The sequence below is a fragment of the Coffea arabica genome, chromosome 11e (assembly GCF_036785885.1).
Source record: "Coffea arabica cultivar ET-39 chromosome 11e, Coffea Arabica ET-39 HiFi, whole genome shotgun sequence".
NCBI classification, from domain to species: domain Eukaryota; kingdom Viridiplantae; phylum Streptophyta; class Magnoliopsida; order Gentianales; family Rubiaceae; genus Coffea; species Coffea arabica.
In genome coordinates this window covers 54,817,640-54,832,952 of record NC_092331.1, presented here as the reverse complement: position 1 = coordinate 54,832,952, position 15,313 = coordinate 54,817,640, and the positions used below count along the sequence as shown (strand labels likewise).

At 35.8% G+C, this 15,313-nt stretch overlaps 1 protein-coding gene across 2 annotated transcripts; it reads left to right on the top strand.

Moving 5' to 3' along the window:
• Window positions 1-897: 897 nt before the first annotated feature.
• Window positions 898-6,592, top strand: LOC113718882 (putative serine/threonine-protein kinase). 2 transcript variants are annotated; one of them, XM_072071709.1, is made up of 7 exons: window positions 898-1,027; window positions 1,149-1,753; window positions 3,554-3,791; window positions 3,873-4,014; window positions 4,106-4,227; window positions 4,310-4,442; window positions 6,004-6,592. In XM_072071709.1, exons 3-7 carry the CDS (start codon window positions 3,606-3,608, stop codon window positions 6,306-6,308), a joined length of 888 nt encoding a protein of 295 aa, XP_071927810.1. In that variant the 5' UTR covers window positions 898-1,027; window positions 1,149-1,753; window positions 3,554-3,605; the 3' UTR covers window positions 6,309-6,592. The 2 variants fall into 2 exon arrangements, with proteins under 2 accessions (XP_071927810.1, XP_027099611.1); XM_027243810.2 differs by lacking the exons at window positions 898-1,027; window positions 1,149-1,753 and adding an exon at window positions 2,594-2,919.
• The last annotated feature ends 8,721 nt before the right edge of the window (window positions 6,593-15,313 follow it).

Genomic DNA, 15,313 nt, shown 5'->3' with positions numbered 1-15,313 from the left:
GCTTTCAAAAGAAGCTAGCATTTGTCAGTCTGTGAATCTAATCTAAACTCTGAAGTCGACATATTGTTGTCCAATAGGCTTGGCTTTGGTACTTGACTCATCTGCACCTTTTCTGCTCTGTGTTTTGTTATTCATGCTAATGTTGTCTGTAAACTCAATCTAGAAAAATTTGATCACAACAAACAAATGGAAGTGGCACTCCAATTGGCAAAGCTTGTGGATGGTTGCACCATAACCACATGTAAATTGGAATCTCTAATTCTAGAATGGTTCTGATATCTGATTATTGTTCACACCTCATAAACTAAAGGCTTTGGATTGTGATATTTTGGAGAAAGTAGTGCTACAAGAAGTCTTCAAAAAATGCAGTTCACACGGGTTAAGAGAATGTTCTTTGCTATTTTAGGATCCGATTTTGGAGAAAGTGCCACAGTAATTTTTCTCCAAGAAGTTTTCAAAAAATGCAGTTCACACGGGTTAAGGGAATGTTCTTTGCTGTTTTAGGATCCGATTTTTTATATTCTGTAAGTTTATACCACCAATGTTATTACTTTGAATTCTCATGGATTCCACCATGATTTGAACTTCTGCCCTTCCCAATTTCCCATTGAGCACTTTCTGTTGTTCCCTTCTAGTTCTGTCATCACAGCTTGCATGGATTCCTACTGGCCACCACTGATTATTCCCCATTTTGTCTTCCACCACTGATTTCTATTGTAAAAGCAAAGTTAACAATAATATCCGTAACTTTAATGTTGATATGCCAGTAGACCGCCATACCAATTTCCCATTTCCTCAATAATAAAACAATCATCATATTGGAATCTTTTCTTTTTTACTACTTTTTCCATATAAGCCAACCTATTTTTTTTTCAGTTCCACACAAGAAAATGATACGTGGGGAGTGGAGTCTACCGACTTTCTTGAGCTGGAAAACTGTCAAGGAGCTTCCAGCAGAACCTAATACTTTGATGGTTCATGGGGGACCTAGTAAGGCTGGTTCCCTCCACCTCAACAGCTCAACTTGGTGAGTTACCTCATTAGTGATGATGAGTCACTCATCTGTTTCTTCCTTTGTGGTACTGTCGGTTCAATTTCCATGCCAGTGTCTTCATCCCTCCCCTGAATTTTCCTCTCGCCTGTTACAGCCACTGATTAATTATCCAAGCCACACTTGCAACACATGGTAAGGATGAGAATTCATTATGCCGAAGCAATTACCCAGGAAATTTATTAGATTCCCTTTTATCTTAATTTTTTGTTTATAAACTGATGTGTAACGAATGCAAAAGGCAAAGAAAGGAGTACTATTTTTTTTGCACCTTCATCGCAAAGTACAACCCTGTGGAAAAGAAGAAATCAAGAGAGAGTCGAAAAGTCCTCTGTAAAGGCTAACTACAGGGAGGCAGTGACCAAGATGCAGTAACACACAAACAGAGAAAAGCAATGAATTGAGAAAATGAGAAAAGAAAACAGAGGCTAAGCGAAGCAACACACTAGATAGAAACGGAAAGGAAGTAAGACACCAACAAGGAATAAACCATTTCCTGCTACAAACTGGAATTTCTATCACAGCAGATTTCCTGTTTTTCCGTTTTCTTTTCTCAGGGACTAGAACGAAGAACCAAAAAAAAAAAAGAAGCTAGATTGATGTTCGGAAAAGGAGATTGGCTAAGGGATTCTCATATGATAGATACTTTATCACCATCCATCCGGATAACATTTGTTGAGAACTAGCTCATCGCTGTATTGTGTAAGAGTAACCATTTTCATATCATTTAGTTTTAATATTTATCTTATAGTTAGTATTTTAAATTTTGTTGAATTTGTTGTTTTAGTTCTTTTGTATCCATATTCATCTAGAACCAAAATTTCAAAAAAAAAAAAAAAAAGGTGCAAATTCACGGACAAATAACTCATAGGCAAATAGAATGTGAAAATGGTGTTTATTACGTGTCTTTGAGTCGTACAATCCAAATACAAGACTCGATGGCGATTCTAATAAAATTACTACTATTATGCGCAAGATGTTACTTGGACCATTAGAATATGTGATTATTGTTCATAATCTCATAAACTAAGAGGTTGTTTGATAATCCAATTCACTACTTAAATTTAATAGGTTCAAATTTTGACATGTACAGATGTATTTTATAACAAAAAATAAAATATTTTAATTAATTAAGTGCTTCTGAATTACCCAGGTAAAACTTATTTCATAAAATAAGTGATAAATTATTGACTTATGATTTAATGCAAAATACGCTCAAATATTAAGATTTAATACTTAATAATTTCAAATTTCAAAGTTGAGATTTCGATTTTATCAAATGCAAGGAATATTTTGCCCTTTTAGGTTCCAACTTTTATACTCTCCAAGTTTTGACCATTTATGGTTTTTTCTTTTTCTTTTTTTTTTTTAAATTCCCACTGAGTGCAGGGTGACTTGAACTTCTGTATTATTAGCGCCTAATGTTGGACTATATATTTTTGGTCTGAAGAAAACAAATGAAAATAATGCATAGTTCCTAGTTGCCAACTAGGTGCAAATTATTATCTTTATAACCCTAAAAAATAAAAATTAAAAAATGAAATAAAATGAGTGACGCAGATGGACCTCATGTAATTTGGACCCATCCGGCCAGTCCATAGTCCAGCCCAGTGTAAACCCTGGGGAAAACTCAACTCAAAAGTTTTCTGAAGCGTAGAGTCCTTTCTCTTTGCTCTAAATCGTTTAATGATGGAAGAAGAAGAAGAATCATCACAATTTCTGAGCGAATTGGAAAAGCTTCGTTACGAACCTTATTACTACCAAGAGGACAACATCTTGAAATCTCCCTATTTTCAGCCGATTCACTTCCTCAATCCAAGTTCTCTATTCAAGGAGTTCAAGAAAAAAGCGGAAGAATTTCGTGAAATGTATATGTCCTTATAAATCAGGGTTATGTCTTTGAATTGTGGATCTTATTCTTGAGTCTTGCAATACATCGAAGGCCCTTGACATGTTTATTTGATTTTACTTGCATGTTTTTCTTGATACTGGCTGGGATTAATTGCAGATCATTGTTTTCGTTTTCATTACGTTCAAAATTGCAGGTTGACGATCTTCTGTTTCGTTGCAAACCCCACTGTGCATTAATGCGCTTTTATTCGCCTTTTAATTGAAAAAAGAAAGAGAAAAACATTTTCTATTGTAATCCATGGCTGTAAAGATTTGAAAGTGCATAAAAAAATATGCTTTTTTCTTTGCTAGTGTTTAGAGCTTTTCTTTGGCACTCCAATTGCCATCGCTTTGCTGCAGCCACCAGGAACTGGCCACAGCAAGTGGTGATAAAATGTCTTATGACTTAGAGGTTATTGAGGCTCTTTTGAGGTGCCATAGGTTTCATTGCCAGCCGTATTTCATTTATGTAATTCACACATGTACACCTTGTTGTTGGAAGTTTCCATCTCATTCACTATTTTCAGGATCTGCTTTACCATCTTCTATTTACTTTTGCTTGCTTTTCTGTATTGCTTTTGTGTCTAATCTACTCATAAATGCATTGCTTAGAAACAAAATTGATGGCAAGGACTTGGATACTGTAAAATATTGTGACTTCTCTATGTTGAACGAGATTACTGATGGGTTCAAGAAAGAGAACTTTGTTCAAAAAGCTTTGTGTGGTAGCTTGTACAGAGGTAATATTCGGCTAGGTTCAAGAACCCAACAAGTGCTGGTGAAGACGTGGGATTTTTACGAAATCCCTGGTAGGACAGTTGACTATCCTGTGTATCCTTCTATATTCTCTGTATGTACACATTTTTTAGTTTTGCTTGAGTTAAATTATCAGATTTTAATGGTAGCTAGTAATCAAGGCTTTGTATGATAGGCTGAACTCAATCGACTTATCCAAAAGGAATTGAAAGGACATGACAATTTGGTGAACCTGATTGGATATTGCTTTGACAAGAAGCTTGCAGTGGTATATGAAGCTAAAGCTGATAGAGTCTTGTCTCAGGAGCTCAACTCCGGTACTTTGCTCACCTACACATTGTTTGCTTTGTCATGTAAATAGATTTTGCGGTAGTATTTTATACTTATGTTATCAGTGATCAAATTTAGATAACTTTGATTGGGATGAGCGAATGAAAGTGGCGCTTCAGTTAGCGAAGTTTTTAGAGTGGTTGCATGATAACCACATTCTACTTGGTGCTCTTGATGCTAGTTTGATTCTGCTAGATGAGGTTGGATATACTATTGTATTTCTCATTATTTCTTATAAATCACTCTCTTATTAGGGGTCAGCTAGTATTCTTTCATTTGCAGGAATATAATGTAGCATTATTTGAGTTGGGTCTTCATCGGTGCGTATTGGACCCTAGCAATGGAGCATCTACAGGTGTTCTCAAGTGGATTTATTCTATTTTTGCTCCAGACCCAGTTGTTAAAGATGACTCAGGCATGTATCCTCATCTTATATGCTCAACTATGAACGTTGTTGTGTGCATCATAAGCTCCATTCTGTAAGGAGTTGTATGTATTTTGGTTTCTTAGAAAATGAATTAGTGGTCTTTGTGGGTAATTATTTTTGGTCTAAGTTGCTAAGAGATCTTGAAGCAAACTATGAAGGTTCTCTTTCTAGGATTTCGGGCTTAAAAACCCAGGTAATCATATAGTGTAATGGTTGTCTTGTTACATTCTCTGCCCCAACCATCTCGAAGAATTTTTGTGGGTGTACTTTGCCTCCTCAAAAAATCCCTATGGTGTCGTTTTTTGGTTTTCTTATTGGAAGCTATAATGTTGTCAAAAGTGAACATTTATCTTTATAGCACTGTTATATTGATGAAGTGTGATTGGTTCTGCCAGTATGTGTGATTGGTTGTGTTATGCTCAACAAACCAGGTTTTGAAAAACAATTTACTTCAAATTTCATTCAAGGTTTTCCATAATTTCTTCTTAATTAGTCGCCTCAACCATCTTATTCTCCTTCTAATTTGAAAAGGTCAGAGAGTGCCATGCCCAATTTTGATTTTTCCAACTCCTCCTATGAGGACACAAATCAAGGTGAAACCTTTATCCTAGCTGGGAGAGGATCTGCTGCATCCATTTTAGAATTGTTTCAGAAAGTTCTTTTTTTTAAAAAAAAAAAAATCTTTGAAGCGAAGTGCAACAAAATTTTACTTTCATTTGTGATAGTTTTTTAAATTGAGTTGGCAACTGAATGACTTAAAGATTTAAAGAGCTTTTCTTGCATGAAGATAGTGAATCTTTATGATCTGTCATTTAAAGAATTGGTTCAAACATGAACTTGCAAAATTAATGATATCTAAATTAGAGGAAGGAGATAGCTTATGTGATACTTCTTATCTTGAGTTTCTTCTATTTTTGAGCTTGTTGCAATATAATATGCAGGCGATATCCTGAATTTAATTGTGTCTCTGTTTTTCATGTTCACCAGTCATGCAAAAAGGGGATGAGGTGTATACAGGGTTCTTTGAACTTTGCTGATCTCATAATCCCTTTGTAGAATTTAATTAGATTTATATTTTTATCCTTTGTGTTTGTGTTTATTTAAAAGTCAAAATACAGTTTGCTTGACCTTTTAGCTTCATGTTGCAGTTGCAAAATAATGAGAATTTCCACATGCACTACATGCATGAAGGGCTTTAGTAGTATAACCTGACATGAGATACACCCCATAACCAATGCTTTAACCTTTTTTGGTGATATTTTTTGGCAAAATGATACCTTTTCTTTTCGTCATCTGTATTACACCAAACTGTTATTTTTGTATTATGCACATGAAATGCCGTATTCAGCCATTTGTTTTCGTGTTTAATGAGATGCTTTTTAGTTGAATATTTTTGATAGAATGGCTTCGGACGTTCTTTCAAGTGTATAGACTTATAAATGCCTTGTTTGAACTAAGTTGCTTTTCATTTGGTGGCACGAATCTTTAAATAATTAGGATAGATTTATAAAACAGCTATCTGATTCTGATATTGTTTCAAACGTTGTAGATCTATGGACTTCTAAATCAGAGGTTTTTGCCTACGGTTGTGTACTCTGTCAGCTGATAATGAAAAAGTATTATCAGTCCAACTGTAGTCTGAGTACAATTGCACGGTCAAGTTTTCGCGAAAATCAAGCATCTCTTGTCAATGAAGATTTTCATGTGGATGCAGCTGCTGGATATAAAATCACAGAATTGGCAAGGAAATGTTTGCAACATGATCCAGTTGACCGAGTAGATATGCGACATGTCGTTAATTTCTTAGAGCAATTGACTCTTGATCAAAAAGCCAAGAAACAGCGAACCAACTGAAAACTTTGCTGAGTTTTTTCTGAAGTTAGTGGTGACTGTCTGGTGATAAATCCCTTTTTTTTTATTTCAACATTGCAACTTTGTTGTCTGGTTTATGTTTTGGAACCTTTGGAAGGGAAAAAGTATAATATTGCCAGGCAGACTTTTTGAATCCTTCCAAACCCATCAAACATGTCTCACTATTAGTACTCTTATTTGTTGAAAGTCAATATTTCAAATATTCTGGTCAATGTGTTTGCCTTATTCCATTTACTAGAATCCCATAATTCTTGTGACTGCATAAATATATTTCTAGTTATTAATGATGAAGAGCTCAATTCTGTAACAGTTATTCATAGTATTGTTGGGGTATAATTCTGTAGTGCATTATAATTCAAGGTAAAACGACTTTGAAAGCCTTCTAAATTCCTCTGTATTAGTCGCAGCCGTTTCAGATTAATCATTCTTTTTTCGTAATAAAGTCAGTGTTTTGAAAACAGGCCCCGACCGGATCGGCCAACCGCGAACCGGCCATGGCATCGGTCTGGTTCTATGTTAGAGTTGGCTTTGTCAGAAAATCGGTCAAAACCGGTCAACTCGTGAAAAATCGCTGAATCAGATTGAACCGGTGGTTTTCGATTTTCAAGTTTCCCTCTTTTTTTTTTTTTTAAGTTTTACAAAATGCAATTATCAAACTTCGAACTCAAGACCTTTGTAATTGAAAACCATTGTAGTAACAATTACATCATCATATCTTATTAGTTTTTTTTATAACTTATTTATATAAAACAAACACCCATATTTCTTTTTTTCATTTTTTTTTACAAAATTTCATCCTTTTATGGCTCTCTCTCTCTCTCTCTCTCTCTTCTTTTTTCTTTTGTCACTCTCTTTTTAATCAAACCTCTTTAGTTTTAATTTATTGATATTTTCTTCCATCTTTTAATTTTATTTTTGCCCATTAAATTGAAAAAAGTTAAAAAATAATTATTTTTCTTTAACCCAAATTATTTAATGCCACAACCACTCACTTTTACCTCATTTTTTGTTTTTTATCAAGTTTGCATTTTTATTTTCGATTCTCTTGACTCTCTTCAAATTCCAAACTTTCTTTTTTAAATTGCAATCTCTAAATTAAAATTTAAGTTCACAATGTCTAAATTCTCATATACGTGAATTTTGTATAATTTCAAAATATTGTGATATTTTTGGGTTAGATTTAAGTTTTTTTGGTAGATATAATTGAAATTGAGATGAAATTTATTTGTTTTAACTTATAATTTAAAAAATTTATATTTGAAAATTCAAGTTATTCAAAAATAGTAAACTTTTCATCATATAAAGTTTTAAATTAGTCCATTGCATGTCTTATTCTGTGCATATATATATTTATATAAATTATTTTTTAAAAAATTCATTGAATCGAGGTCGAACCGGTCTGACCGGTTGAATCTCGACCCTTTCACTTCACCGGTTCAATTGACGGTTCAGGTTTTCAAACATTGACTAAAGTCTCATTCTATATTTTTGTTCTCAGGTTTGGGTGAGTAACAGATTATGGATGACACATGAAACTGGCTTGTAAATCGGATGTGTTTTTACCTTTACTTCTGAATTTTCGCGTGGGATTTTCTTCATAGAGATGAACTAAATCTTTTTTTCTAGCCAAGAAACTACGGAGGTTTTGATTCGTCTAAAAATTGTGAGATCGAATTAATTTTATTTATTCCTCTTATTTATTGGTATTTGCATATTCTTTGATTGTAGTGCTTATGGTTGTTTAATTAATTGATTATCTTGGATCCGGATAATGAATTGATTTAGTAACCTATTGTCAATTGGAGCATTAAATTCGTAATTGTTTAATTGCTCTAAAATAGTGACAACTGGCATGATTAGATTTGTGTTAGGGGAATGCGCAGGCTAATCTAAAATGACCCTGGTAGTCCATTATTTGATTAGAATAGGGCTCCTGTAATACGTAAGGTAATTGGGGAATTAAATCTTACGGGCGTACCTAGAATTATTTCTCAATTAGAGTAGTAATTAACAGGTGTATCTTAATCACCGACACAGTAAGAAGTGGTTGACTGTCATCGCTTGTTTGACAGTTATAACCTATTTATTAGTAAATAATTGGAATTACATTTGCATCAATGATCAATTAAGTGAACAGTTGCTGAAGTTATTTCTTGGCTAAATCTCTAATTATTATTAATCTGATTTTAGTAAATTGTCATTTAATTTTTAACTAGGTATTTGTTTCTATTTGAACTATTTTAATTGTCACCGTTTATACAAAAACACTCCCTTGTTACTTTGAATTTCAAAAGAGACAAATATCCCAAATTCCTGAGGAGACGACCTTACTTGCTCTTTATACAAATCAATAATTTCTTGTTAATAAGCAATCCTATTCTGGTATATCGGATTAAACAAACTCTTCGAAAACATGGTGAATCAAATAATCTATTGTACATCTAGAGTCTCTACTCCAGTATTTAGAATTGGGTTACAACTACTTTAATTGGTAATTAGGTTCATTTTTATTATTGCACAAGTATCGACAATCTGTCAATTTTTGGCGCAGTTACCGGGGAGTGGCATTAGTTTATTTGTTTCTTTTTAAGTTCATTCTTGTTCTAATTTTCTGGTACTTTTCTAGTATATGTCTCGTTTTTCTCGTACAAGTGAATTGATTTTTAACACTGAGGTAGAGAAGACTGCACGGAGAACACGAAAAGAGACCAGACAGCTTAGAGAGGAGCAATCTAGTGCTGCATCTCAAAGATTTGATCCGAAAGTTGTAGCAAGAAGTTCATTTGGTTATATTTCGAGTGATTCGGATCGAGAAGAAGTTGCTATGGCTAATGCACGAATACTAAGGGAGTTGGTTGCCCCTAATTTAAATCAGCAGCCATTATACATTAATTTTCCAAGTTTGAATGATAACAACCCATTTGAGTTAAAATCTGGTGTAATTCATCTCTTGTCATCTTTCCATGATTTATCAAGTAAGAAGCCTCATAAGCACTTGCAAGAGTTCGATGTCATTTGTAACAGTTTGAAACTCCCGAAAATTACAGAAGAATAGATAAAAATGAGGGCATTCCCCTTCTTTCTCAAGGATTCGGCAAAAGACTGGCTGTACTACCTTTCTCTAGGTAGTATCACCACTTGAGAGCAGCTGAAGAAAAAATTCTTAGAAAAATATTTTCTTGCATCTCGAGCAGTAAGTCTAAGGAAGGAGATATGTGGTATCAAGTAACATCTAGGAGAGACGCTCTATGATTACTGGGAGCGATTCAAGAAATTATGCATTAAGTGTCTCCAGCACCAAATAAGTGAGCAATTGCTCATCCAGTATTTTATGATGGGCTACTTTTCAAATACAGGAATATTATTGATGCTGCATGTGGAGGGGCGTTGGTGAACAAGACTTCTCGAGAAGCGTGGGAGTTGATTGAAGGGATAGCTGAGAACTCGTAGTAATTCGGTACAAAAGAGGATGTCCCGATACACAGAGTGAATGAGATAGAAACATCCTCTATCCAACAGTAATTGACGAAATTAACGTCCTTTGTTAGGTAATTGGCTGTAGGAAATGCACCACAGGCCAAGGTGTGTAAAATTTGTACTACCATGGGTCATTCTACAGAAATGTGCTTGATGATTCAAGAAGGGAATACAGAGCAAGTAAACATGACTGGTCACGCGTCCGCGTCAAAAAAGCCATATGACCCGTGCTCGAACACGTACAATCCGGGTTGGAGTGATCACCCGAACCTCAGCTATGGAGGGAATAGGTAATCAAATTTTACACCGAACAGACAGCAATGGTATCATCAGCAATACCAACCTCGGCCAGTACCATCCCCACCTTCAAACTTAGGCCCGTCTTTGGAAGAAATGATGAAGCAGCTAATTACTAGCCAACAAAAGATGGAATCTAACTTGCAAAGTCAAATGGGTCAGATACAAGCAATGCAAAGTCAGATGGCAATAGCAATCAATCGCCTGGAATCTCAAGTTCACGAAAAATTGCCATCTCAACCTAAACAGAACCCGAAGAATTTAAGTCTAATGACCTTAAGGAGCGAGAAAGAAATTCAGGAACCCGAATTCGTGACTTCAAAGGATAAGGATGAAGAGAAGATTGAGAAAGAACTTGAGGCAGAAAACATAAGTATCAAAAATCCAGTGGTACTCTCTGACCCGATCATTGAAGTTAAAACCAATCCGCCTCCCTTTCCTAGCAGGTTGGAGAAACCGAAGAAACAGGATAAAGAAAAAGAGATCTTGGAGGTATTCCGCAACGTAGAGATCAATATTTCCCTATTAGACGCAATCAAACAACTGTCAAAGTACGCAAAATTTTTGAAAAATTTGTAAGTCAACCTAAAAAGACTGAGGGAAGACGAAAGAGTTATTGTGGGGAAGAACGTATCAGCGGTTCTCCAGAGAAAACTTCCACCGAAATGCAATAATCCAGGTATATTTATTATTCCCTGTAGGATAGGCAATATTTTGATTAAAAATGCCATGTTGGATTTAGGAGTGTCAATCAATATAATGCCTAAATCTATCTATACTTCTCTGAACAAAGGTCCGTTAAAAGAAATTGAGTTAATAATTCAACTAACTGACCGAACAAATGCATACCCTGATGGGTTGGTCGAAGATGTGTTATTAAAATGAATTGGTATTCCCAACTAATTTTTATGTACTTGACATGGATGATGATCACTCTCCCGACCTCTCGCATTTGCTATTACGTAGACCCTTTTTAAACATAATCTAGACTAAAATCGATGATAATAAGGGTACCTTATCCATGAAATTTGATGAAAAAATTGTTTACTTCAATATCTTTGAGACTATGAAATATTTCTCAAACTCTAATTTTAGGTCTATTTTTTCTATGAGTACTATTGATCATGCGGTGTAGGAAGTGTTTGAAATTGTTGACAGGGATGAGCTAGAGATTGCTTTGACCAAACACCTCGAGTTGGAAACAACTCATGAGGTAGAATTGAGTAAAGAGTTGAAGTGTACGATTGGAGCCTTGCATTCGCTGCCGATCACGACGACAAGGTATTACCAAAGAGTATTATCATCTGTGGTGCAGGCATCTGACCTAGAATTAAAATCTCTGTCAAAACATTTAAAATATGCTTATTTGAACGAGAAGAAAATGCTCCCGATGATTATCTCGGCGGCACTGTCAGATACCCAAGAAGAGAAGCTAATCCGAGTTCTCAGGGAGCATAAACAGGCTATAGGGTGGACCATCGCCAACATTAAGCGAATCAACCCTTCTGTGTGTGTGTGTGCCGAATAAAACTAGAACAAAATGCCAAACCTGTCCGACAAACTCAAAGGAGGCTCAATCCCCTCATGATGGAAGTGGTGAAGAAAGAAATATTAAAACTACTAGATGTGGGGATTATTTACGCAATATCAGACAGTCCATGGGTGAGCTTAATACAGGTAGTCCAGAAGAAAACAGGAGTGACAGTAGAGGTTAACCAGACGGATGATCTCGTGCCAGTACGCAAACCCACCGAATGGCGGCAATGTATCGATTATCGAAAATTAAACACCGTCACAAAAAAGGACCATTTTTCTCTTCCTTTTATTGACCAAATGATTGAGCGATTAGCTTGTTGAACTTATTATTATTTTCAGGATAAATTTTCAGGATATTTTCAAATTGCAATTGCACCGAAAGATTAAGAAAAGACGACATTTACGTGTCAATTTAAAACTTTTGTATATAGACGGATGCCTTTCGGATTGTGCAATGCTCCTGTAACATTCCAGAAATCTATGATAAGCATCTTTTCATGAACAACTTTATTGTATATGGTGATAGTTTCGATAATTGTTTAAATAATCTGAAATTGATCTTGTTGAGATATATAGAAACTAACTTAGTATTTAATTGAAAAAAATATCATTTTATGGTTGAGTATGGGATAATTCTAGGTCATGTAGTATCCTCTAAGGGTATTGAGATTGATTGGATTAAGATAGACATTATATCTGTTTTATCTTACCCCGCGAGTGTGCGGGAAGTACGTTCTTTTCTTGGGCATGCAGGTTTTCACCAAAGGTTTATCAAGGATTTCTCAAAAATTGGAGCTCATTTGTTCCAACTCTTACAAAAAGATGTGGCTTTCGAATTCAATGACAAGTGTGAGAGAGCTTTCGACAAGTTAAAGGAGCTATTGACATCGCTACCGATCATCCAACCCCCTGACTGGAGTCTACCTTTTGAGATTATGTGCGACACCAGTAACCATGCAGTGGGGGCAGAGTTGGGACAGAGAGCAGGAAAGGCAACTCATGTCATCTACTATGCGTTCCGAGCCTTGAATGGAGCCCAAATAAACTATTTCACTACCGAAAAGGAGGTTCTTGTGGTTATCTTTGCTTTAGAAAAGTTTAGGTCATATTTATTAGGTACTAAAGTTATTGTATTTTATGATCATACAGCGTTGATTTACCTAATGACTAAGAAAGATGCGAAATCAAGGCTAATAAGGTGAATATTGCTCCTGTAAGAGTTCGATCTGAAGATAAAGGATAAAAGAGATTTGGAGAATTTAGTAGCCGACCATTTAAGTCGCATATCAGTTGGAGAGGAGAACGAGCCATTGAAGGATACATTCCCTGATGTACACTTATTTTCTTTAAATTTTCAATTGCTTTAGTATGCTGATTTAGTTAACTACATATTAACTGGTAATTTTCCTGCAGGTTGGCCTAAATCGAAAAAGAACAAGTTGAAGAGCGATGCCAAATATTTCATATGGGATGACTTGTACTTATAGAAGAGGCTTGCTGACCAAATAATGAGAAAATGTGTAAGTGAAACTGAATTTCAGTCAATTTTAACTTTTTATCATACTTTTCCCTGTGGTGGTCATTTTGGACCAAAGCGAACAACACATAAGCTATTAGAGAATGGATTTTACTAGCTTTCGTTATTTAAAGATGCATATTTATTTTGTAAATCCTATGATCGTTGTCAACGAGTAGGTAATGTAGCCCGTAGATACCATATGCCCCAAATATAATTTTCGTAGAAATTTTTTATGTTTGGAGTATAGATTTTATGAGGCCTTTTCCTACGTCGTTTGGTTATATATATAATTTTGACAGTCGATTATGCTTTCAAATGGATGGAAGCTAAAATCACCCGAACTAATGATTCGAAAGTGGTTGCAAATTTTATTAAGTCTAATATTTTTATGCGTTTTGAAATGCCAAGAACCATTGTTAGTAACAGGGGAACGCACTTCTGCAATAAGACTATAGCGGCACGGTTTCGAAAGTATATTTTGTACTCCACAAGATCTTGACATCGTACCACCCTTAAATCAATGGTCAAGCGGAGGTCTCGAATATGGAGATTAAGTCGATACTAGAGAAAATGGTTCGACCCGATAGGAAGGATTGAAATCAAAGGTTGGAAGATGCACTCTGGGCCTATCGGATTGCGTATAAGACCCCTATAGGGATGTCACCCTACAGATTGATATTCGAAAAGCCGTGTCACCTCACAGTGGAATTCGAGCACAAGGTCTTTTGGACGATAAAACAGTGTAATATGAATTTGATGGAAACCGGTGCTCATCGAACTTTGGACCTGCAAGAATTGAAGGAGATCCGAAACGAAATGTATAAGAATGCATTAATTTATAAAGAGAGAAGTAGGGCGTTCCATTACCAACAAATCTCTAGTAAGACTTTTATAGTTGGTCAGAAGGTTATCCTATACCAATCCAGACTTAAACTATTTCCAGGTAATCTACGTTCCCGTTGGATTGACTCTTTTATAGTTACTCACGTCTTTCCCTATGGTGCTGTAGAAATTCAGAATACTAAGACAGACAATAAGTTTGTGGTGAATGAACACCATTTCAAACATTATTACGAGAGCTTTCCAAATGGAGAAGTGGAGATGATACGTTTGGATGCACCAAATTATTTCAATTAATGACACCTAATCATGTCTAGTCAGAGACGTTAAAGAAAGGCGCGCTTATTGGAAGGCAATCCAATTTCTTTTAGTTGTTTGTTCAGTTTTATTTGACAGTTTCAATACGTTTTCTTAGAGTTTTTCCGAATTTCTGGTTTAATTTTTCATTTTTGATGATTAGTAGTTGTTCCGCAGACATGACGCGCTCGCGTCACAAGGGCTGGTGATAATGTGCAACTCCCAAGTCATTCGTCAAAAGGGTTTCCACCCTCATGACGCGCCCGCATCGAGTTGCCTGGAGAGCTTTTCTTTTGATCTTGGAGCAGACTGACCGACATGACGTGCCCGCATCAACCGGGCGCCTGGTAATTTTTAATTCTCAAAGTTTTCATCAAAAGACTTTAAGCCGTCATGACGCTCCCGAGTCACCAGGGCGCGTGATAATGCACAATTCTCCAAGTCGTCATCAGAAGGGTTTTCACCCTCATGACGTGCCCGCGTCACTAGGGCGCGTCATAGCGTGCAATTCTCAAGTGTTTCATCAGAAGGTTTTTCATTCTCATGACACGCCCACGTCAATAAGGCGCCCGATAACTTTCAAATCTTGAACCATTTACCAGAAGGTTCTTGCCTTTTTAATGTGCCCGTGTCATATTCGCAGGAAAGGTATGTATTTAAATCTCGAAAAAAATAATTAATTAATTAATTAAAAAAGAAAAAAATTTTCCGTTTCATCTTCAAATTTAATTTCTTTTCCAATTTTAAACCTGATTTCAAAATTTAAATCTTAAAACAAGAAAAAAAAAAAGATCCGCTGCCTCTTTTTCTTCTTTTCTTTTTTTTCTTTTTTTTCTTTCCTCCATTTCCCTTTTCGTCCTTTTTTCTCCTGCTCTCCCCTGTTCTTCACTCCTACTCAATCTCGGCCGAGACCCACGCACCCGCTACCGCCTCTTTTCTTCTCCACCTCATGTGTCACCTATTCGTCGCCGCGTCCGAAACGACGCCGCGGTTGCTCATCAACGCACGTCAACCGCACGTC